Genomic DNA, 26,130 nt, shown 5'->3' with positions numbered 1-26,130 from the left:
TCTATAAGTTTTATAGTTATGGTTTTCCTTATATTTGCTGGGATGATTACAGCATCATCGTCGTTTATATTAAACCCTGTAACGTCTGAACCCGGTTAGTTAGCATTTACTGCAGCTCCACCGGTTGCGTTGTTGTCGCCGTTAATCGACATTGTTTAATGAAAGTTTGCAGAACAAGTTTCAAGGAAACAAAGATTAGGTGCACAATATTTTGGAACACTGTATCCTTCAACGTTGAATTAACCAAAAACTAATGCATAGGATTTTTGTCCTACTCAGTTTCGGTGGATATTAACCTTTTACCCATTCCAGACGTCTATTGGAGTATTTTACTGGAAAAAGGGGTCTGTGTGAAAAGCACGACTGAGTTACTCTAGTATCTAGCATTAAATTATCGCCTTACCAAACGTTGGGCGCCATGTAGTGTATTTCCTATATTCCCAATAGGCTCTGCGCATTGGAATAATATACCCTGCAGCTTAGACGTAGGACTGAAGTCGACTAGGTCTCTGCTGAATATATTAGACTTAATTGTGAGTGCCAGATGGCTCAGAGGACACTAGAAACTTTCTCGAATAAATAGGAAGGGATTAGTCTCTGACAACCATATAACATGACAACTTTGTTTCCCCAGAATGAAACGTATCTCTAGAGTTGCGGAAACAATAGATGGCTATTTCACTCAGTCGATCGTGCATGCTTAGTTTCACCAGAGTTTCTTAAGAAATAGAGAGACAGGCGTTTTCAATAAAAGTATTTGTTGAACAGTCTTATTTCTTAAGCATAAGAAATGCACTGCTACAATTGAAATGCTAGTTAAGAAGTACGAGGCATATAATACGAATAGTATTGTAAAATAGTACTGTAAAAGCATGATATGGTTTCTAAGCCATAAACATAGAATACATAAAATGCATAAAATACATACAGTGATAAAATGATGGCTAAACTGGTGCGTCTAACGTACGCCTACCCCAGTGTACCTTACCTAAGCCTAGTACGAGGGAGGAATAAGTGAGGAGTAGTTTAAGTTTAGTATTTCTCTACCAAGAATCTGTTCAAGAATTCTCTAGGGATCTAATCAACTCCGTACCTTGGTTTTAGAATGATAGAGGTCTTGTATCTATCTCTCAGGACTCGATCTCCCAGCAACCCGCAAGGGTAGCCTGGGAACACTGGAGCTGGATTTCTTGGCAGGAGAAAAGACAGCGTCTTTTCAGTGCGTCAGTTGGAGGGTCGGCTTCCTTCAGCACTTGCATCAGCAGGGCGTCGAGCAAGTAGTTAGTCGATCTGCTCCGGAACCACTGTTTGTTTGACTGGGCAAATGTAGGCATATTTATACCCCTGAAGGTGCCGAGTCTGAGGTAAGATTGGATATAATATCGTCACTAGTGCCTTAGTTCCTTGAAAACTCCCGCATTTCTTGGATAAATCAGTATTCAAGCAGGGGGAGGTTCCTGACTGCTGAGGGCTGGTTTTACCACAAAATCAATGTGGATTCTCGGAGTTTATTGGAAGTAGCCGTGCAGTATTAGGGCTGCGCCGGCTATAACTATACTAAATAAGGCAATAATTCTTAATGCCTATATAAGGACTGGATGGTTTATACCTATATGGGCATGAATCCGAAAAAGTTACACTAGGGTCCTAGATTCCCACATAACAGTGGGATTTGATAATAGCGATTAGGGGACTCATGTAAATATTAAACAAGATTGGACTTGCTGAGCCCTGCGGAACACCGTGCTGGATATTGATGAAATCTGATTGATAAGGGTAAGCGCTACCGCATGTTGCCTATTCGCCAAATACGATTAAAACCAATGTAATGCCATGCCCTCCACCCGACCTCGTTCAATCTCGTCAGGAAGATTTTATGGTTTACCGTGTCGAATCCGGCAGACAGGTCTAAAAGGATCAGTATAACTAATTGTCCCTTGTCTGCCCGCATTCGAAGTTCATCCAATACGGTCTCCAGGGCAGTTGCAGTTCCATGTCCTGGCTGGAACCCAAATTATACATCCTCCAACTTATTGTTACTTTACAGAAACTGCGAGAGTGACCTGCTGACCAGGTGCTCAATGATCCTCACAAGGTAGGGTAAGGGTGGGATTGGTCTATAGTTGTTTGGGCTCAAGAGGGGTGTTGTGATTGCTTGTTTCCAACAGGCTGGCACTGACCCGCTACTTAATGACTGTCCACAGCGGAAAAAGTTGCATTTTTAGTTCTTTCCAGATTCTATGAGGTAGTGGATCCAATGGGGAGCCTGAGGAAACACTTAAGGCTAGCCTACTGAATTCCTCTTCTGAAGGTATTGCATCCTATGAGTGCAGTTTTACACTGCCATCTCCACCAGGCAAAACAAGCCTTTTACCAGGTCTGAATTGTCCTTTTTAATACATATAAGGGTGCAGTGTATTTGCAAAGTAGGACATGTAGGTCTAAGTTTTACATGTCCTGCTAGTGAAAAACTCTTACATTCACTTTTCACTAATGCAAGGCCTGCCTCTCCTATAGGATAAGATTGGAGTTACCTTTAATAAGCTGCAACTTCCTGTTGGGAAAAGGTAACCAGTTCATATCAGTGTCTTTGGAATTGCAATGAAAAATCCTCTGTTATGGGAAAGCCAGATTTTTGGTTACAATTTAGAAAAAGCCACTTTTAGAAAGTTGGCATTTTTCCAACAACATTATTATCACACAAAGACAGTGAGAGACTTCCCACCCATTTGTAATCTACCAAATAATCACTTTCTCACAACCGGGCAACTGGGTGAAAGGAAATAAAAGGAAATGGCTCCACTTCATGGTCCTGCTGAGGTATCCAAACATATTGGAATAGACACCTCAATCACTTTATCATGACATGCTTCTTCATTGGCGCCTATCCACACTCTTGTAGGATGGTACCACCGGGGCAGTCTCAACCAAAAGAATGTGAGTTCTTAGATACTATTTTTACTGGCTAAAGCAGCGATCCAGGTAAAGAGGGAAATACCTCACAGTATACCCAAAATAATTAGTAATTGTAGGGTACTGAGGTATAAATAAAAATATTTCTCAGGTATTGAGCTTTAATCTCTCAATTAACCCTAGTTTATCTACGCCAACATGTTTTGGTTCACACCAAGAGCCCAACTGGGTCTGGGGCTTTTGTCAGGGCTAAAGTATGTATCCCTGCCTAACTACACATCCATTCCATGCACATACGTGAGGCCTAAGGCTCTCACCGAAGTCAGTACTCTGTCATTTGAAGATAGTCTGTTTTTAGGTTGTTCAAGGATGATGCATGTCTGACTACCGGTGCACTTATGTGTCATCGCTGCTCAGTGGCAGTCTGAGCAGAGCTGACACATAGGTGCACCGGCGATGCCCATACCTTGATGCAAATGTGACGATAGGATGGCACCAGGTGCCAGACACCAGGTGCCAGACACCAGGTGCCAGACATGCATGACCCTTGAAAACCCTAAAAGCAGGGTGTCCTCAGTCGACAGAGTACTGACTCAGGTAAGAGCCTTTGGCCTCATGTGTGTGCATGGAATGTTTTCTTCCGCCCTAGTGGCACCACCCTACCAGGATGTGGATAGGCACCAATGATGAAGCATGTCATGATAAAGTGAGTGAGGCAACTATTCCAATAACCTTGGATACCTCGCCAGGACCATGAAGTGGTGTCTTTCTTGGACTCCATCAATCTCCTTTTCTTTCCTTACGCCTAGTTGCCCAGTTGTGAGAAAGTGATTTTCCAACCTCAGCCATTTAGTGCCAATAGCCTGTCTCTGTGTCTCATGTGGGTGTATCTTTCTGTATTCATCTCAGGCAGCTGCCCACAATAGAGAGCTTAGGTGTGCCTGGAGGAGCCATCACTGGCAGGATGGGAGGGCAGAGCTAGGCACAGCTCTACTTACACTTGAATAGGCTGTGTCCTGCCTCCACACAAGGGGTACATACACCCTGTAGTTAGTTTGGAGCCAGGGAAGGGGAGGCAGGAAACCTGTGCACTTCAAAGGGAAACCTCTAGAAACTTCTCTCACTCCCAGTTCAAAGAAGGCACCTGATGTAATCATTGGACTTCCGATACCAACTTTTCAGTACATTTCTGGACCTGTGGAATCTGTCAGGAAGAAGAGCTGCTGTGCTGCTGAAAAGAATGGCAGTCTGACCTGAAGGACTGCTGCCTAGCTGTGCTGTCTTTTGCCTGTGTTAGAAGGGCTGGACCTGCATCTGTTGGCTGGCCTCCTGACTAGAGACTCGGGGACAGAAGGTTCCAACAACCGTGAAACCAGCACCAGGACTCTGCCATCTGTGAGTACTACCCTGCCAAGTGGTGCCACCCCAGTCCTGGAACCATGGAAGTGGCATTGCCATTAAATCCCTAACAGGGTCCCTATTGCTGGTCTGCTCTTTATCACGATCAGTCTCAACTTGTGACTTCATCCTGGTCTAGTGCGACTAGATATCCACAGTTGGTGCTTTGTGCTGTTAGGAGCTATTTTTACATAAATCTTTAAAACTGCATATCTCCGGTTCTACAGATTGGATTGTTGGCCTTTTAAGCTTGTTTTTTTATTAAGGTTACACTATTTTGTTAATCAGGTGTGGTGTTTACAGTCTGTTGCTGTTTGAAGTGTTGCACAAATACTTTACACCTAACCTCTGGCCTGACTGCTCTGTGCCAAGCTCCCCAAGGGCCAAGCACAGGTTAATTTAGGGATTGCTTATGACTTCATCCTGGCAAGGATTATGGTTCCTGCTTGAGTGGGGTTTCACCCCACCCTAACCACCACTCAACCAAGAACCCAATTTCTTACACATGCCAATACTGTTTGGCCATTATTTCACTCTCCTGAAATATGCCTTGAACCTTTGAAATTACCATCCATGGTTCCAAGAAAATATAGTACTCTGTTTCTGTAAGCATTCAACCTCCTTTTCCCGCTACCTTGTTAAAAATGTATGCTGTTTGGATTTTTTAACACCTGGTATGCAGGTTACAAAGTCATATTAAATAGAATTTTGATTTCAATATGCATTATAGGCAGTATAATTAATTGAATGAATTTAATGGGATTTCTTGGATTGCAGCCTTCTCCAATATACACCCTTGTTCCTGTGAAAATGGAAAATGCCTATGAAAAGAAAAAGAACTTGGAAAGATCCATTGCGGATTATCTTGATGAATACAGTGAATGCAGGTGCCAGCCGTGCCAGAATGGCGGGACGGTGATTCTAGTGGACGGGGAATGCCTTTGTAAATGCTCACCGTATTTTGAAGGCATTGCCTGCCAGGCACGCAAATCAGAAATATTAGGCGGTAAGTTGAAGTTGAAGTTGGGGGGATTTATAGAGCGCGCGTTTACCAAAAAGGTTTCATGGCGCTGACATGCATTTATTGTTATTGCATTGTGTCAAAACTATGTGCCACATGGAGAAAAAGTCTCTGAGTTTTGCAGTTATGGAACCATCCCATTGGTGTTCGTTTTCAAGAGGTGCTATTGTTTTCTTGGGGTGACCTTAGCACCCAGGTGCAGATCTACAAGGAAGTGCCACAGCGTGGCACCGCAGCCCTTTGGCTGTGCTATGCTGCAGCACTTCCGAAGCACAGGGATGCAACATATTTACAAGAATATGTTGCATCTCTGTGCTTCCCCCTGCGCTGGCGCACAAACTGGAGCCATGCGTTGACGCAGGCATCCTTGCACCATGGTGCAAGGATGCCTACGTCGTGGGTAGATTGTTTTTGTGCCGGAAGGGGCACCTTCCGGCACAAAAAAACCCACTACAGGCATTTTCCTCTTTCAAGGCATACTGTAGAATGCAGCAGGCATTGAAAGAGGAAAAAACGAGGAGAAATGAAAACATTTTTCCTCGTTGTGCCTCGCTACGCCACCTCTAGGGTGGCGTAGCATTCACACAAATCTCCAGATTTATGATTTTTCATAAATCTGGATATGTGTCTTGTCCCATGGGCGTTGCGTGGGAACACCCACAGCAACTCCCATAGAACGCCCCTTCAACGCAAAGTGCTGCGTGTGAAGGGGCCATATTTACAAGGTGAGGAAAAGTCACGCAGAGTGGCTTTTCCTGTCCTTGTAAATATGAAGGAGCCCCCTGCGCCACCAGTACGTCACGAAAAGTGTCGTACTGGTGGCTCAGGGGGCTTGTAAATCTGCCCCCCAGTTTTTTTCTTTTTAAATGTAGCGGTCATAAGTAGAGTAAATAGGTACACCTTGTTTATATAACTCATGTGGTCCGACTCAGACCAATGTACATTCAGCAAAATGTACTTGCAACACTCTTCATGAGTTTTCTGAAGACAAATTACCTCTGTGCTGTGACAACCAGTCAGTGAGTGTGTCTATTTCATATTAAGTGCAGAGGTGCTCACATGTAATCTTATAAGGAATCTCCCGGGAATATCATGGATCATGTTCTATCAAAGTGGGCACCACATTTTGGAGTCTGTCACGCATTATCTTAGCCAGGACTTTTACCGCCATATTGATTACCAAGGTGGAGGGGTGTAGTTTTCACAAGGAGAATCCTACCTTGCTTTTGATATTAATATCTGAGAAACCTACTTCATATTTCTGCATTTGCTTTCATATCGTCACACATTTTATAGAGATGTGAAGTTACTTGTATTAGTTCAGATGGGAAGCCACTCTTTCCCAGGGGATTTTACCAGTGTTGATATCCTTGATGCTTGTATGTATTGCTCTTTCTAATATGTCCTGCTCACGCAGGACTCAGTGCCTTGTTCTTAGTCTGAGTTTTTCATTTTCGTGATCACATGTATCATTTTGGCCACAGCAGACATGCCACCTGTGGACTGCAGCACCAGGGAGTGGGCCTATAAAACATGACTTCCGGCTGTAGTAGAGAACCAGCAGTGAAACCTGTCAAAATATCCTTTTTAAAAATGAGTAAGTCCCCTCTATATAGGTCTTATAGCCAACAAGGTAGGGTCAATGGTACTTAAGAGTGGGAGATATAAAATTATTGTCACCATGTCCCAAAAGTGACAAGGTCCCGAAAGCTATTTTAACCGTAGCAGTCCTGGCTGTCATATACAGAAAATCATAGTACAGATTAACATATTAGTATTAGAAAAATAATGAAGGCACTATTTAATGGTTATTAAAAATATAATTAAATGGCAAAGTAGTATGTTTGAAAAGTATTAGGGAACAGTAACGGTTATAAAGTTACATTTCCCATGTCTGAAGTTCCTTAAGGTTCATTTATATTAGCTGTCAAGTAGCTGTCACTCAAGTGCTTGATCTTAATATGGTGTGAAATTCCTTCCAGGAGCTACACTGTAAGGCACTTCGAGTGACAGGGCAACCTTAAATTATTGCATTGAGGATCAGCGGTGGCACTTTAAAAAGGCAAGGTAAGATGTTAGTGGCAGCTCAACATTTAAAAAAAGTATTTTTACTTAGGAGAGAAGTAGCACTCTAAAGGGTAATGTGTTGAACATTCTTGCACAGTTGCTGACATTAGTGAACTGTAAAAACATAGAACAAGAGAGTGTACAAGTTGCAAATGTTTGAAGCTTAATTTTGCTTTTAATAGTTCTGTTCTAATTAAATCAAATTTTGTGCTCAGATATTCCACCAGTTGATGGAAAATGGGGATGCTGGTCAGCCTGGTCAGAATGTGTCAACAATAGAAAGACACGCCGTCGTCAATGTAACAATCCAGCACCAGGACCTGGGGGCAGCGTGTGCCAAGGAATGGATGTAGAAAGTGAAGAGTGTTAATATCCTCCCTTTCACCACGTGACAGCCAATCTGGTAAGGTTGCTCAATAAATTGTACAAATGAAATAAAACACCTATCATAATATTGTTATACAGTGTATGTTCAACCCAGTGGCTTCTGGCTAGATGGGAGATTAAAGCCAGTCAGAATCCACTGTTCTAGATAGGATGAGTATGATATACATGTCGGATAATCTGTGCTCACCCTTGGGTAGCTTGGTGCCGAGCAGTCAGGGTTATCCTCAGGGCACCAAGTGTAAAGTATTGGTACAACACCACCCTTACAACACATTGCATGCGCCACAAAAATATTCCACACCGTATGTATGTGACACCTGTCTTTGTATTACACACACATTGAAATCAAAATTATTTCAGGAGTCTGGCTGCCGTATTCTGTACCACCTGAAGTCTCCTAATTACATACTTAGGTGAGCCCAGATACAGTGAGTTGTCATAGTCCAGTCGTGAGATGATGAAGGATTGTATCACCGTTTTCCTCAGTTGCTCAGGGATCACATCAGTGATTTTCCTCAACATTTTAAGAATGGTGAAACATGTCCCTGAGAGCTTTTTGGATTGGCAATCCAGTGTCAGTGAATCCTCTAGCCATATTACTAGGTTTTTTATGACTCGTTTGGGGATAGGAGGATCACCAATACATTTAGGCCAGTCTATCAGGGGAGAGTCGATGCCCAAATTTCCAAGCAGCATGAGCTCTGTTTTCCCACCGTTCAGCTTCAACCAGCTGCAGGACATCCAATCAATCACTCTCTCCAGAGAGACGGGCAGCATGGTATTGTTGGGTTCTGGGCCATTAGTAAAAGACGCAATCAGCTGGGTGTCGTCAACATATGATACTACAGATATTCCATATTCCTGCACCACCTCCGCCAGCTGTCGGATAAAGATATTAAATAAAGTGGGACTGAGGGACGAGCCCTGCGGAACACCATTTGTGATAGGGAGGTACTCTGAGACACAGTCCCCTTCCATTACCTGTAAGGTTCTGTTCTCCGGAAAGGAGGCAAGCCACTCCAAGGCTTTTCCTCGAAAGCCGACTTCCCCTAGTCTCCACTTTAAGATGGCATGATCTACGGTGTCGAAGGCGGCACTGAGGTCCAGCAAGAGGATGGCAGCAACCCGATACTCATCAAGTATTGATTTTAGCTCCTCAGTGACTGTCAGTAGTGCAGACTCAGTACTCTATGTGGCTCGAAAATCCATCTGAGTGTGATGGAAGGTGCCATTAGACTCCAAGAAATTAGACAGGGAAAGGTTGACATGTTTCTCCCAAATTTTGCCCAGGTATGGTAAAAGAGGGATGGGGCGGAGATTATTCAAAATAGTAGGGTCGAGATTGGGTTTCTTTTATAAGGGCTTAATGATAGCATGCTTCCAAACTTTAGGGACTAGGACCGAATCTAGGTAAAGATTGATAAGTTCCGTCACTGATGGTAAAAGAATATCCAGAGCATCCGCTAGGAGACGAGGAGGCACTGGGTCCAATGGAGAACCGGATTTGGTGGTCATGATTAGGTGTTGGACCTTTTCTTCCTCCAATCTAGCTAATGCGGGGATTGGGAGTGTCCTATCCAATATTGCTGTGATAGGTTCCTTATTTTTTCGGAAACTGCTCATATAGTTCAGTCGCCTTGTTAGAGAAATAGGTTGCTATGTCGTTGCATCTTTTCATAGATGCAGGGGGGTATTGGTATTTTCATGTGGATTGGTCAAGGTTTTTACTACTTTGAATAGCTCATTAGGAGAATTAGCACCTCAAGCTATTTTACCTTCATAAAATTTGGATTGGACTGTCTTCATTTCATTATGGTATGATCTGATTAACAACTTGTAATCAGATTTAAAGGAAGGGTCATAATGTTTCCTCCAGCATCTCTCTAATTTTTTGCATTGTTTTTTCTGGACAAGGAGCTGTTCATTATACCATGGGGAAATTGTGGAATGAGGTTTACTTTTAAACGTTTTTTTGGGACCACATATGTTGGCAGATTGGGTAATCCGGTGTTCCAGCTGCTGATACTTCTCATCCATACTGTCCGAAAGGGTAGGGGAATTTTCCTTAAGGGTAGTCTGCGAAGTTTTAGGGTACGTTCGGTATATGCAATTGTTGAACTTTCCCATTAGCAGTACAACAAAGTAGCTTGTGACCTTGATCCAGGGAGAGGGAACCAGCTAACTTGAAGGGAGGCCCGATGTCAGGCACTGTCGTCCTTTAGATCTGGAGGTTGAAGACAGTCTCAACTCCCAGCTCAGGTTCCCCAACACCCCTAGGACACCACACGCTCCAGAGTGCAAGTTAGCACAGATTCCCTGGTTGCAAGCACAGGTCAATCTGCCTCAGCAAGCTTTTCACGTGCTCCTTGAACTCCTCCCATCTTGGCAACTTAGGTGGCTGCTGATCATTACAAGCACACTCCTCTGCACAGTGTGATGACTGTGTATGTCAGAACAGTCCTTGTCCCCACCGATTATCACATCTACCTGTTTCTGCCGTACCCTGCTTTGTCCTTACGATCTTGTGGAGTCTTTGTGTCCCTGGCATCTAGTGGACTGGAGACCAGCCAACCGGTCCTTGGAGAGTATTAGGGACCTAGGCCATGACAGGTGCCAGTTAGCTGTAGACCAGCAACATCCAGGCAAAATCCGCCAAGTTGCAGTCTCCTTTCTGGAGCATGACAAGCTCCAAGCCATCAAAAGTCTGCAGATAATCCGATTGCAGTCCTTCCTACCCTAATGATTCCTCTTGTCCATGTCCCAGCGTTGAACCATCATAGTATGGTTCCAAATCCAAAAGCATCTCTACTTTCGGTTGCCAGAGCCCAGTAGTTATACCCACAATTACCTTTGAAGATACAATCAGTTCTACATGCCAACTTGGAAATGCACAGGCCCTCTCTACATTTTGTCCTTTCTGCCATCCTACCCCAGGAGGTTTGAGCACTATTTTTAGTGCGGCCAAGACCCTGCCACTTGGATTGCAGGTGCCAAATCCAACCTCACATAACAATCCCAGAAAGGCCCCTCAGAGTCAGAGGTCTGCAGTTTACCTTGAACCCCTAGTTTATGGCCTTCTGTCAGGAATGCTCGCATGTAGCTGCCCCCCCCAGCATCCAGATGTGAATTGGAGACTGACCCACAGGTACACAGAGCCACAAGCACTGAAATGCCCACTTTCCTAAAGTGACATTTCCACATATGTAATTTTAGATCCACTTTCACTACAGGAGAGGATTTGCCATTACAAACTCATTGATATCAAACATTATACTGCCACTATTCTACACATTGGAAATGCTGCTCAATAGCCTTACCCTACATTTCCCCTTGCTAGTTCAATGCGAGAAGCAGTCCCTGTCGTATCGAACACATCATCCGGTGCCATCCATGACCCTTGCATGTAACGCACACGTTTACATGCCCTACAGCTTCCCAACACACATCCTGCCACCAAGGAGAACTCCGATATAGCAAGAGACATGCAGAACCTTGGCATGTAGCATTTTAAATGCCAAACTGAGTAACAATAACCTGCGCACACAGGCCCCATTAGGGAAAACCTGATGAATGATCGATGAGCTATCTCCGTGGATGGCTCAACCAGTGCTGAAGGCCCACGGAGGAGCATTCAAGGTACATTCAAGTGGAGAAGTGTGGCTCAATGGTTAGAGCGGCAGACCCAGATGCAGAGGTCTAGCCCGGGACCAGGGTTCAATTCCTGCCTCGGCGGGTCTTGGGCTCAATTTCCTCGGACCTGATAATTCTCGCCTCAGTGCCTATTCTAATCATGGGTTCCACTCTGCAACTCTGGGCAATAGCTTGCTTAATCTCCACAACGGCCCCAACAACGCTAGGATGCCTGGCTTCACCTTGGGGGTGCCCAGGAGTCGGCACTTCACAGGGAAAAGCCAGGAAGGGTTCCTCAGCGGAATTCGTACAAGCGCCGCGATACCCCAGCTAGGGTCGATTTGTGCGCTATGCAAGTACACTACATTTACATGCCCTGGGTATATGTCTTACCACTAGACAAGGGACAGCTAACTCGAATCAGCCATATATACACCAATCACCAGTACCTATATGACAAGCACAGCGCTTTAGCACTGAATGGTAGTGTCAAACGTGATCAAAGTCCCATGGCTAACTCCTAGGTCAGCAGAAAACTGGGAAGAAGAAAAGCAAAAAAGTTGAGGGAAAGCACTCTAGAAAGGGTCATTTCGAACAGTGTATTTATCAAATAGTTTTCTGAATTGCGTAGCGGAGTGATTTCGCTAAGATAAAAAGTGTAACGTTATTATTTGCTTAGCTGCAGCCCTCTAGATGGGCAGTTGTAAAAGGAATACAAAGAACACTAACACAGTAATAAACTGCTTAGAGTGAGCATTCAGTATTAGAGTTGGATTTCCGTGATTCATTATTAATGCTAGTTTAATTATATTGAACTGGCCGTTCCTAGAGGCTTTAAGATTGCCAGAGCGGACCGACCTCTGGGAAGAGGAGGAGGTATAGCAGTAATATTCAAAGATGATTGGCACTTTACCTCCGAACAGCTAGCAGTGGGGGTGGAGGGCGAAATCCTTCATTTTTCCCTTATCATTAGCCCACACTTTACGCTAGGGGGATCCCTGGTCTATAGGCCCCCAGGCCCAGCCATGCACTTCCTCAAGACGTTGGAGGACTGTATTGTGCCTCGGGCCCTGAACTTTCCCAGATTTCTTTTGGTCTGCGACTTCAATATTCACGTCGATATCGCTGACGCTCTGGAATCGCGCAGACTTCAAGAGGTCTTGGAGTTGTCGCAGCTCAGGCAATGGGTGTCGTCTCCAACTCATTCAGGGGGTCACCTTCTAGACTTAGTGTGTTCTAACTTTCCCATTAAATTATCAGACCCGGAAAAAGTCACCTGGTCTGATCACGACCTGGTCAGGTTTTCATGGGAGGTGGGTAATGTGAGCAGCTCAGCCTTGACACCCCCCATCATTCACCCTCAGAAGATTAACCTGGCCGTGTTTGGCCAGGAATTGTTAAAAGGTCACCAGTCCCTCTCACCTGAGTTGGACATGGCGGTTGATGATTTCAATGGGTGGGTGCGACAGGCGACAAATGCGTCCACCAAACATGCTTCCGTACCCAGACTTCGACACTGCCCCTCTCAATCCTGGTTCTCCCCCGAGCTGAGGGAGCAAAAACTGAGATGCAAAAAATTGGAGCGAGTCTGGAGGCGTGTCTATAGCTTAGACGCAAAGGTCGCCCTGCGCACTGCCCAAAAGAAATACTATGCCGCTATTAAAAGTGCGAAAGGACTATACTATGCAGGAAGAATAGTTAAAGCGGAAAACAACAGTAGAGAAATCTTTTCTATTGTTAAAAGCTTTGTATCCCCTGTTGCAGAATCCTCCTCCCTTCCATCCTCTGGGGAATGGTGTGAAGTTCTGTCGAATTTCTACACAGACAAGAGAGCCAAGATTCAGCAGGGTTTTACTCCCACACCATCGACTGAGAATTCAGGTTTTAACATCCCCTGTATGCCCGATCCCTCTGATACCCATCAGCTCACTAACTTTGAGCTGGTAACTGAGGGTGATGTTTTGCCTCTTCTAGAATGCCTTAAATCAGGGTCTCCCGCCGATCCGTGTCCGGCTCGGGTTCTGTCAGAAGTGGCCAGCACTGTCTGTGGGGAGGTCACCCAGATCGTAAACCTCTCTCTTTCCTCGGCAGTGGTTCCTGCCAAGTGGAAACAGGCTAAGCTTTTGCCGCTTTTGAAGAAACCAGGCCTTGATGCCTCAGTTCCCTGTAACTACCGGCCTATTTCTCTTCTCCCTGCCTTAACCAAAATCTGCGAGAAAATAGTCTTCCGACAACTAGATACATTTGTAGAGTCTTCTAATGCCCTGCACCCAGCCCAATCGGGATTCAGGGCCGCTTAACAACAATCAACAATCAACTGAAACGGCCCTGGTAGAGATGACGGAGTCGATCCGGGAGTGTCTGGACGGGGGCGGCAGAGCAGTCCTAATTCTATTGGATCTCTCTGCCGCCTTCGATACCGTCCCCCATGCTCTCCTCATCACCAGGTTATCGGCTATCGTCATCGGCGGCAATGCCCTGGCCTGGGTGTCCTCATTTCTTTCGGGAAGGACCCAACAGGTCTGGATGCCACCTCATGCCTCGGAACCAAAACCACTCCTCACGGGGGTCCCTCAGGGTTCCACTCTTAGCCCCCTGCTGTTCAACATTTATGTTACCCCTTTGGTGTATCTTGCGGAACAGTACGGGGCTAAGATTATTGGATATGCGGACGATACGCAGCTTCTTTTCACCTGGCCTGACGATCATCTTGACACAGCTAAGGTCCATCTCTGCCTGTCCTCAGTTTTTCGCTGGCTAACACCGGCCCAATTAAAATGTAATGAGGACAAATCAGAGGTCCTCTTTTATGGATCTTTCCCCCCAAATTTCAAAAATACGTTGTGGCCCCCGAACATCCCATGTCCAAAGGAAATGGGTGGCCCTGCGAAAAATCTTGGGATTTGGTTCGGAGAGGATCTAAAATTTGAGGACCATATAAAAAAATTGACCGGAACGTGTTTTGCCACCTTGAGGATGCTCAGGAAATTCTTTCCATTACTCCCTAGAGAGGCGAGGGAGACGGTTGCCCGAGCACTCATTCTGGCAAGACTGGACTATGCGAACTCCCTGTTCAGCGGCATTCCAGCTTATCTGACCAAACGTCTGCTGGTCATTCAGAATGCCGCTGTTCGTCTTCTCTGTAACGTCCCCAGATGGAAGAGTGTCCGGTCTCATATGTCCGACCTCCACTGGCTTCCAGTTCCGCAACGTATCCTCTTTAAAACCTTGGTACTCGCGTTTAGAGCGACCCATGACCTAGGACCAGCCTACTTAAAGAAAAGATTTACACTATATGCCCCTACTAGAGCTCTCCGATCATCTTCTCTATTTAAAACGACCCTTCCCATATTCAAGCGAACCAGACTAGGGGGACAGCCCATTGCTGTGGTTGCTGCCCGCGCCTGGAATGCTCTCCCCTTTCATCTGCGCTCCAGTCAAACAGTAGCCCAATTTAAAAATAATTAAAAAACCCACCTTTTCAGTAGCAGTTTCTAAGCTGATCCCTGCTCTTCCGTCTTTGCTTCTCCAACCGCGCCAGGATACTCCCCAGTAACAGTGCGCGTTACAAAACCATTTATACATACATATACATACATACTATGTTTAACAAGAAAAAATTAGTTTATGACATTGTACACATTGTCATTCATGTCACGCAACAAATAAATACCAACTGGAGAAGTGATGCAGCAAGCACCAGAGTTTGTACCAGTCTTACCATGCATACCAGAGCTTTATACAAAAAGATATACAATCAGACCACACAATACTTAAGCCAACATTGAATAAATGGTAATATTCGTCCCGGCTGGTTGGTAGGTTCAAATCCCAACGACCACTTTCAAAATGCTATGCTGGTCGCAATGCTAGAATCACACACATCGCTGATGGGACTTCTCGTTGACTCTGAGTTCACGCTCACCAGGCACTCCTGCTTGCTGTCTCAGTTGGCACCTAGACACGCCCACTGCGCTGCAGAGACTCACTTTCTTCTGGTGCACACGATGATCAGCCAATCACCTCCACAGTCCCAGGTTGCACCAAAGCACGCATGCTGCGTCACTGAGACCTTCTCCAACTCCGGTGCCACGATATCCAGGCGCTCTTCACCAACACCTTTGGCCACACCTCGACACACTCACAGTGTCCGAGCCTCACTTCTCCTCCGGTGCACTCGAATGCCACCAGCAACTTTGAGCTAGCCACCCAAAACTTCTCCAACTGGATCTCCAACTGCACCAACACTATCGCCCCATGAAAAAGGCCAGCACCAGCAGACCCAGCAAAGATGCCAGCTGGTTCCACCCCAAACTCAGAGCCTTCAAAAGCAAGTTTTTGTGACTAGATGAGATGGAGATGATGGCGCCCCTCAGACATCACCACCTTAAAATCTGCCCTCAGCAATTACCATGCTGCCTCAAGGAAGCCAAAAAGAACTCCCTAACCACACGCATCGATGCAAGCTCCAATCAAACAAAACAACTCTTCAGCATCGTCTGAGAATTCTCCTGCCTGTCTGCCAACGAGACCACGATCCATCCCTCCCAAGCCCTCTGCGATCCCTGGCAGACTATTTCCTCAACAGGATAGCAGACATCTAAAGCAACTTCGACCCGCAGCCAACTGACCTCGGCCACCTCCTAACACACACTAACAACTCCCACAACCACCTCACCAATTGGACACTGCTCACCACACCAATCACCACAGTGATCATGACCTCTATTCACTCCAGAGCTCCAACAGATCACTGCCCCCACCACGCCTTCAACCTGGGATGGAAGGAAATCAGCAGCGCACTCACATACATCCTCAATGTATCCATCATCACTGCCACATTCCCCGATGCCTGGAAACACCCAGAGGTTAAACCCCTCCTGAAAAAACCCTCCACCGACCCCAGCATGCTCAAGAACTACCGCCCCATCGCGCTGCACCCCTTTCCGGCCAAGGACCTGGAAAAGTAATTAATCACCAGCTCAATGATCACCTTAAAGGGAAACAATCAACTCAACTCCTTTCAATCCGGCCTCTGCTCCAACCTAAGCCCCAACACCAGCCTAATAGCTACAACCAATTACATCAGATCCATCCCTGAACGTGACGAGACAGCAGCCCTGATCCTCCTCAAGCTCTCAGATGCCTTCGACCTTATTCCACCTCACACTCATCACCAGACTCCACCACATTTGCATATAAGGAAATTCCCTCAAGTGGAATACCTCCTTTCTCACAGGACACACAGAGAATCTGCCTACAGCTCTTAAACTATGAGCTCAATAAAGGCGTCTTCCAAGGATCCTCCCTCAGCCTCACTCTCTTCAACCCCTACATGACACAATTGGCTGACATCATCCGCACCCACACACTAAGCATCATCTCATACATTGAAGACACTCAATTAATCCTCTCTCTCATGAAAGACACCACCACCACCAGATCCAACTTCCAGAACACCATGACCTACGTCGCCAACTGGATGAGATCCAACTGCCTGAAGCTGGATACAGACAAGACGAAAGTGCTCATCTTTGGAAGAAACACCTCCCCATGGGACCACAGATGGTGGCTCGCTGCACTTGGGCCCTCACCAACTCCCACCAGCCACGCCCGCAACCTCGGCATCATCCTGGACAGCAATCTCTCCATGAAGAGCCAGGTCAATGCAGTTGCCTCTTCCTGCTTCCACACCCTCTGCATACTTTGTACGATTTTCAGGTGGATCCCTGTCAGCACCAGGAAAACAGTGACCCAAGCCCTCGTCACAAGCCGGCTGGACTACAGAAATGCACTCTACACCTTAGGGGCACCTTCCTGCACAAAAACAATCACATGAGGCATTTTCCTTGTTTCCATGTCTAAACAGGTCAATGCCGTCTCCTCCTCCTGCTACAACACCCTCCGCATGCTCCGCAGGATCTACAAGTGGATACCGACTGAAACAAGAAGAACGGTGACACAGGCCCTAGTCAGCAGCAGACTGGACTACGGCAACGCACTCTACGCAGGAATCCCAGCCAAACACCTACCTACGACTACAACACATCCAAAACGCCTCTGCCCGACTGATCGTCAACGTCCCCCCCCGCAGCCACATCACGCCCCACCTGAGAGACCTACACTGGCTCCCCGTCAACAAGAGGATCACCTTCAAGCTCCTCAACCACGCACACAAAGCACTCGACAATGCCGGACCAGCCTACCTGAACAGCAGACTCAGCTTCTACACCCCCACCCGCCAGCTCCGCTCCGCCAGCCTCGCCCTTGCCGCTGTCCCCAGTATCCAAAGAATGACCTCCGGCAGGAGATCCTTCTCCTACCTCGCCGCCAAAACCTGGAACACCCTCCCTACCCACATACAGCAGACACAAGACCTACTCACCTTCAGAACACTACTCAAGACCTGGCTCTTCGAGCAGTTGCAGCACCCCCCTCCCCTCAGCGCCTTGAGACCCTCACGGGTATGTAGCACGCTCTACAAGTACTATGATTGATTGATTGATTGATTATATGTGCTACAGAATGCACACATGGAAAGAGGGAAAAACAAGGAGAAATTTAAACATTTCTCCTCGGTACGCCTGCTCTAGGGAGGTGCAGGAATTTGGTGCTGCCCCAAGTTGACCTAATCTTATAGATCTCGTGCAGTGTCAAAGTCCTTGGGTGTTGCGGGGGAACACCCATAGAACTCCTCTTTGAAGCAAAATAAGGCAAGTCAGCGACTTGCGCAGCTATGCCTTACTCCATATCTACAAGGCCATGAAACAACACACAGGGTGGCTTTCCATGGCCTCGAAGATATAGCTAAGCCCAGTGCGCCACCAGGCCATCAGAAAAAGTGACTTTCCGGTGACACGCATGGCTTGTATATAAGCTCCCAAATTTGTAAGCGCACACAAAAAATTGATTCTGCCCTTAATTAGTTCTTATGAGATAAATGCACCTAGGACAGGACAGGCCTTCTGATGTAGGACAGATGCTAAAGTTTTTTTTGACTCTGTAGCTTCCTATGTATGTGTAACATTTACACTAGTCAGAGACATACTGACAACCTATGATAATTAGCTGAGTAGTGAAACAGTAAACTGACTGATTGCGGGCATATTTTTCTGGATAATAGATAGTATAGTTTTAATGAAAATTGTTTTAGACAGGATGTATATTTTGTAATTATCAAATTGCATTAGTACTTGCACTTTATTGAGCCATTCTGTACATTGCACATGCTTCGGTCAGTATCTCCCATATCATGAGCATGCTGTTTAAGGCTATGTTTGTCGGCACAGAGGACCTAAATATTAGTTGTTTTATTCTATCTTGTTCTATTGTGAATGCAATGTGGGGGGGATTCACAAGCTGAGTTGTAATGCTTTAAGGGAGATTTCAGTGGATCTACGTGAACCTACAAAGTCTGTAAATCTGCACAGATTTTAGCACTTTAATGTGCTGTTTAGATCTTTTGTAGAGTATGGAATTGTTTTTAATGTGTCATTTTAATTGTATATTGCAAATTGGAAGGTGGATTGCTGAAAACAATAAATATAATTCTGAATCTGTACTAGTGCACATTTCAGGGTTAGAGTTGAGGCTAATGTTAGGGATGAAGTTAGGATTAAGGTCAGAATTAAGGTTGTGTATTAGGTTTAGGATTATGTTTAGAACTAGAGTTGTCATTAAGATTTGAAGAAGGGTAAGTCCTAGTAGGCATTTTTGCGGTTTTATCAAATCATTATTTTTGCACCCTGAAGGATTCCTTATTTTATTCTTTGGTTTTACTCAAAGTATCACAGTATACGTGTGCATTAGAACCCATTAGGTTTCTACTCACCAATCAGCTGTAATATTTTCTTTTTGCTCTTTGTTTTGTCAGGTGTTTGCTGAACAACATGCTATCTGCTGTACATCCAAGAAATACTGCCTAACGCTGTTACTTTTGGTATATTGTTATTGTGTTGTTGATATCACTTTACTTATCATAGAAAGAATAAGATCCATTGATGACCACTGGACGCCAAAATGGACTTCCCGAGAAACTAAACGCAGAGATTTTGATGTAGTCCATGACATTAAAACACATTTTGGTTGAAATTTTTTTTGCCTTTGTTTCTACCATTGTCAGCAACTATAAAATCTAGTTTTTGTGTTGGCTTGGTATCCAATGTTACAGACACAGACTTTTGTTAATTATATTGTGAGGTGACTAAACGTCAACGTGTGTTTTGTGACAGCCTTATCAAACGGAAATAAAAATGCAGAAAATATGATCTCTTCCTATGCGTTTTCTAATTATTATTTAGTTAAATAGCTGTTTGTTACTTACGTATGTATTAGATGGATTAAGGCATGCACAAATGCGCGATTTCCATACCTTTCTACTTTTATCAAAGCCGTCAGGCGAGCCATCTGATATTAAACCCATATTATGTCTGGGTGGCAGCAACTTCCTTCTCCCAGTCTTTTTTTTTTTTAATTTATTTATCATTTTCAAAATAATAAAAAGAAAAACCAATGATGCATCTCGTGTTACAAATCAAATCAGATAAACGGTGGTGAAATGGAAAGCGCGCACTTAAGTCACAGAGTAAAGGATGATACATTATTCGGGTTACTATAAAACCATGTGTTGTACAGACCGTGAATAACAATGCACAAAAAACCGACAATGAAAAAGCAAAATAGAAATGCGTAGAAAACCATCACTAATAATATACCATTCACAGAATAACATGACATTCAATTCCACAAAAAAAGGACTCAACAATGATCTGAAAATCAATCGAACAAAGATCCAATACAAATCATTTGCAAATTGCAGGGCACATCAACCAATCCCCTCAGGAACTATGTGATTGTCTGGTGGGGACTAACGGTTAGCAGTAATCTTGGCAATATATGACCGATACGGCCCCCATATATCAATAGGTCGGGACGCACTGGGGACTAGTGTAGAGTACTCCACACAATTAGTATTGCAAAAGGCCATGCTCCTGAGCCATGATTTCACTCTCGGAGGTCGCCTATCACACCATAGTAATGCGACTTCTCTCTTCGCCAGCAAGAGCCCCAGTGCAGCAAGCTTTCTAATAGCGTTTGGGAAGTTGGAAACATAGCCCAATACGCAATTTCTGGAGTGGGGACCAGGAGTATGCCTAAAATGTCGCTGAGCGTGCGGTGTACCTGGGACCAATAATCCAAAAGAAGGGGACAGGTCCATGAGAGGTGGGCAAAATCAGCGAAGGGGGCTTTGCACTTGGGGCTCCTTCTCCCAGTCTAAATCAACGTTACCCACCTGGCAGGCTTCCACCTATCATTGGCTGTATTGCCCTTCAATCACATGGGCAGCCAAGCCATGATAGAAGAATTGTGGTGGTTTTGGACATTTTCATACCATGTAACAGATCTTCTTGTGGTCCTTGATGGTTCTGTAAGGCCTTCGGGTGGTACCTGGAATTGCAAATAATCTCTATACCCTGAAGTATCTGTAGGATTTCTCATTGCACTGTCATGTAGGTAAATCCTGGTGTTACCCAAGGGCCCAGGGGACCATGTTAATCCCTAGTACTGGCAACCATGCATAAAGGAAATCCCACAGATACCCTCATCTTTACCACACATATGCAAAAACAGGACATTCTCATGCCTTTTTGTCAGATATCCTGGAAGAAAGACAGCCAGCGCCTTTAGAAGGCACTCCGAATTATGAAATGTGCATTAAATATGGTATTTCTTCCATACTGTTTAGTGCATTATGGAATAAATATACAAAGGCAGATGCTAGTTTACAGTGGCCACTTCTTGGTACCTTTGATTTAAATAAATTGCAATACATAGAAGATCAACTTTTTAAAAAGAAACGTAGGCAGAGTATGTTTGATGCTTTAGGATTATGGAAAAAATATATTATACCGAAACAGATTAAAGAAGGAAGGGATAGGAAGAAAGCTGAACAGCAGACTATTAAAGAGCCACAATTAAAAATGCAAGAAGAAAGTGTAGAAAGTGATGAGAGAAGATTTAAACTTCAATTGCAGAAAGTATATGTGACTAAGGAAGAAACAGTACTTAAGGGTTTAGAGGAGGAGGATTCAGAACAAGAAGACATTTTTTGCAGACCAGCATTCTGCATTCTGGTAAATGCAGTCTCTTGTAGCTCGCGCCGATATTTTCGAGTATTTCGCCAAGGTTGGCGCAGATAGTGCTGATCTCTAGACATGTGTTTATGGCTCATTAACCGTCATCAGTAGAGAATACAGTCTTTATTTTGGAGTTTGCTGAGTAGGCTGCCAAACATTATATCAGGTTCGGTGCCTCTCACCGACACGCAGGTGCTTCATCCACGAGCTCGTCATCCCAATGAGTACTTTAAATAGACAACAGGATGTGGGAGCACACCGCTCACCACTCAGGCAAGGATCGCCTCTGGTATTCTAGTAAATACAGTCTCTGGAAGCTGGCTCCGATATTTTAGAGTATTTCGCCAAGGTTGGCGCAGATAGTGCTGGTCTCTAGACACGTGTATCTGGTTTATTAACCGTCATCAGTAGAGAATACAGTCTTTATTTTGGAGTTTGCTGAGTAGGCTGCCAAACATTATATCAGGTCCGGTACCTCTCACTGGCGCGCAGGTGCTTCATCCACGAGCTCGTCAGCTTAATGACTCACGGAAGTACTTTAAATAGGCAACAGGATGTGGGAGCACACCGCTGACCTCAAAGGCAAGGTTGCCCCCTGGCATTCTGGTAAATGCAGTCTCTTGTAGCTCGCTCCGATATTTTCGAGTATTTCACCAAGGTTGGCGCAGATAGTGCTGATCTCTAGACACGTGTTTCTGGTTCATTAACCGTCATCAGTAGAGAATACAGTCTTTATTTAGCGGGGGAGAAACCACCACAGCTTATATTAGACTTACCGAGGCACATCATTACTTATTTGAAAGAGATAGTGCCACCCAAAAAAATATCATGGGCGAAATTGGTAGCTTGCAAACAAAGAAAAGATGAGTTGGTCCCTGATATTTTCACAAGGTTTGAAACAACATTTCATGTTTACAGTGGTCAAGACACAACTTCTGATACAGATCAACATTTATTTGTAGACAAATTCGTAGCTAAATTGGGGCAGATATATCAACTTTCTGTTTTGCGAGTCCTTAATAGCGATTTGTAACAAATCGCAATTAAGGCATCGCAAAATGGTATGTAAGTACATTTCTGCAAAAAAATAGCGATTTCTTAAAAATCGCTAAAAATTCTGAGAATAAATTGCGATTTCTTATTTTGCTAATTTCGCAATTTAAGAAATCGCAAAAAACGTGAAAGTGCAATGCTGGAACAGGCTGATGACATCACAACCAGGAAGTTGGAGTGATTGCCTGTACCTGCTTGCCTGAGCCACACCCAGTGGCAGTTGGAACACTGTTAGGAGGCAGAGCAGACCTGTTTGGAGTGCAATGGAGTCACAGAACCCACAGGAGGAAATGTCTGGAGACAAGAGGAAAAGGAAGCAAACATTTACAGAAAAGGAACAAGAAATCCTCATAGAAGAAATGGTGTGCAGCCATGAGTTACTTTTTGGAAAGAAATCCTTAAAAGTTCCTGAAGCAAGGAAGCGAAAAATTTGGTTGGAGATCCAGGAAAAAGTCAATTCAGTTGGAGTTACCAATAGAACCATTGATGAAATTAAAAAAAGATGGTATGAGATGCGTCAAAGATCCAAAGAGAGGGTTGCAGAAAGGATCAAGGAGGCAAATAAAGCAGGTGGTGGTACATCAACATCAGACCAACCAACACCCCATGAGGAACTAATTGAAACAACCCTGCTTCCAGAGAATGTGAGTGGAGTGGCTACCATTGATAGCTCTGACCCTACACCAACAGCAGAAGGTAAGATACATGCAAAGAAGTGTATTACTTGTTTGAAATGCATGTGTGTGTGTCCTCTGCAAGTTGCAAGTGTGAGGAATGTGGCAGTGAGACTGTGGAACATGTAGTGCACAATGCATCATGGGATATGTAGTGCAATCACAATTATGTACACATGTACATCATAGGAACACAGAAAATAATTGAGAAGCAATTATAATGGTAGAAATGTAGTATAGTAATAGTGATTATTTGAATTCAACAAACTTTATTTGTCTAAAAATGCACATACAAGTACATACTCATATGTCTCACTCTACATCCACAGAACAATCAAGGGAATCCAGGGAGCTTGAGGGTGATGATTCACCTCCCATTGTCACAGCTGATACTGAAGGAGGAGGCCCTGATGCCACTGCCCTTACTGAAATAGTGCGCAGAAAGCGCAGGCATGTAGCTCCCCTGCCACCATTGAAAGAGGATGAAAATGTAGATGGAGGTACAGTACACAGTGAGCCTGACCCAGTGTGCCCTCGTGACTCACAAGACCAACCCCAAAGTCACAGGAGTACACGGTCAAACAGGTTGCAGACATGTAGGAGCAGCAGTGGGCAAATGGAAGCAGGCACAGTTTTTGCTGGTCTTGAGCAGGATATGCTTCTCGTGCAGAGCCTGCAACATAAGGCCCTCAGATCAATAAACAGTCAGCTCCTGAGATTGAACAGAAATCAAGAAGGCATGGCTGCATCAATTGATAAACTGTGTCTGACCCTGGAACGTACAGAGAATGCACGCAACAAGGCTGCCAAGCATGCACATATCAGGATGCAAAGCTATACAAAAGCAATCAACCGGCTATGTACTGTCACAAGCAACTTCACCAGGCGCAGAATTAACATGCAGCGTGAAATTAGCCAATTCACCCAGACAATGGCAAACAGCTTGGACAGAGGGACCTCTGCTGTAGAAATTTTGCAAACCTCAAACTCAGGCGCAAACGCTCTCAATGCCTCAGCTGAAAGTGAGGACACCTCCAGCAGGAGCAGTAGGAACCCCACACCAACTATTCACTTGACCCAGCGCAGAGGTGGAAGGCGTGCTGGCACCGCACATGATGAAGAAATCATACAACCACAGGAACATCCTGTTTCAGGGCGCCAGCACAAGAAGTGACCCTTTAAAGACCATTTCATTTAGCATGACTGTATTGAGGAAACATGGCTACATGTCACATTTGTGTTTCTTTTCATGTACTTTCTTTTCAGATGAACATTATGCAAAATTCACTTTATTTTGTGTGTTGTGAATTAAAACAACACTTGCATAAAATCAAATATGTAGTATTGCTGGTCTTACCTAAAAGTAATTCTGTGTAATGTCAGACCGTCTCTGACGGCCAGCCACAGCTCCTACTCCTGCAGCAGCCATCCTAGGTGGAGGTATGTCATCATCATTAGATGTGTCAGACTCACTCACTTCAATGTCTGTGCCTTTGTGCATGGCCATGTTATGCAGCATCACACAGCTAGTTACAATTTTACAACAGGTTTCAGGACTGTACTGCAATGCGCCTCCAAGATGCCAAATGTGCGTACAATGACCCCATGTGTTGACCGGTGTGCCCTGTTGTACCGTCTTTCTCTTGCAGTTGTAGGGTTCAAGTATGGCGTTAGGATGAAGTCACGAACTGAATAGGCACTATCACCTGCATGGATGGAAAAAAAACAATTGAACTGTATGTTCCATTTACAATTAATGGATGCATGGATGTTTGCATGAGTGTCATTTACCTAGCAGGTATCCCTCTCCAAACTGTCCAGCACTCAGGCGTCTATGAATTACGCTGTGTCTGAAGATAAAGGAAACATGTGTGCTGCCTGGGTACATTGACACTATGTCATTGATGATATATTTGGCATTGCACACAATCTGTATGTTAAGAGAGTGGTAGCTTTTCCTATTGCGAAATACATATTCTGTGGCTGCTGGTGGAGTGATGGCAATATGAGGTTCATCAATGCATCCAATCACATGGGGGAAGCGTGCAATTTGATAGAATTCCAACTTGGTTTCCTGTAAGGCTTGTTGGGTGTTTGAGAAGTAGATGTGATGTTGAAGCCTGTTCAGCATTGCATCCAGGAACACATGAAAAAAGCGTAATAGGGCACTGTGACACACCACCACCTCTGCAATTACTCTTTGAAAAGACCCTGAAGCCAAAAGGTGCAGTGAGCACAATACCTGCACATGAGTTGGAATTGATTGAGTTCTGCTCCAAAAATGGTTTCAATTCATTGATGAGGTCCAAGATGGTGTGTGGATGAAGTCTGTATTTGACATAAATGTTCTCTTGAATCTGCTGGAACAGAGTTATGCGCAATCTGAAGATTCTCTCCTGTCTCTGTCTCCTCTGTGCAAGAACTTGTATGCACAGCCTCCTGGCTATCAGGTATAGTCCAGCCATTTCGGGAACCAATTCTATGCATTCTGGGTGACTTTTAACTTTTTTTTCAGGTTACCACCTGATTGTACTTGGTGTTAAATGCGATTTCTTAAATTGCGATTTTCAGGAATTCGCTAATTGCGATTTTTTCTTACATACACTTGCGATTTCTTAACTTGCGATTTCTTGTTTGCGATTTTCGCAATACAGAAACATGCAAAATAAGGATTCGCATAATAATTCTCAGAAAACCATTTATCGCAAAATAAGAAATCACAATATTTGCGATTTCTTATTTAGCGATGCGATTTTTTTCATACATTTCATTTCCCATTTCATTTGTTGCAAACGCTGCTATTTTGCGATTCGCAGCATTTGCGACAAATAAAATGCTTGATACATCTGCC

The 26,130-nt window shown here is 44.6% G+C and overlaps 2 protein-coding genes across 2 annotated transcripts in view; both read left to right on the top strand.

Annotated features, from left to right (window-relative positions):
• The window catches only part of C9 (complement C9), a 212,190-nt gene extending 192,507 nt beyond the window's left edge, over positions 1–19,683 (top strand). The window contains exons 10-12 of the mRNA XM_086960567.1: positions 5,089–5,317; positions 7,615–7,802; positions 19,290–19,683. Coding sequence (XP_086816693.1) covers positions 5,089–5,317; positions 7,615–7,769 — 384 coding nt within the window. The 3' untranslated portion in view covers positions 7,770–7,802; positions 19,290–19,683. The remainder of the gene's footprint in view (positions 1–5,088; positions 5,318–7,614; positions 7,803–19,289) is intronic.
• Positions 19,684–21,970: 2,287 nt separating this feature from the next.
• On the top strand, positions 21,971–24,598 carry LOC147726437 (uncharacterized). Its single transcript, XM_086960568.1, has 2 exons — positions 21,971–23,301; positions 23,609–24,598. The coding sequence occupies exons 1-2, from the start codon at positions 22,869–22,871 to the stop codon at positions 24,451–24,453; spliced, it is 1,278 nt and encodes a 425-aa protein (XP_086816694.1). The 5' UTR covers positions 21,971–22,868; the 3' UTR covers positions 24,454–24,598.
• Positions 24,599–26,130: the final 1,532 nt, after the last annotated feature.

Source organism: Lissotriton vulgaris, chromosome 3_1 (genome assembly GCF_964263255.1).
Source record: "Lissotriton vulgaris chromosome 3_1, aLisVul1.2, whole genome shotgun sequence".
NCBI lineage: Eukaryota > Metazoa > Chordata > Amphibia > Caudata > Salamandridae > Lissotriton > Lissotriton vulgaris.
This window is presented reverse-complemented; position numbering and strand designations above follow the sequence as displayed.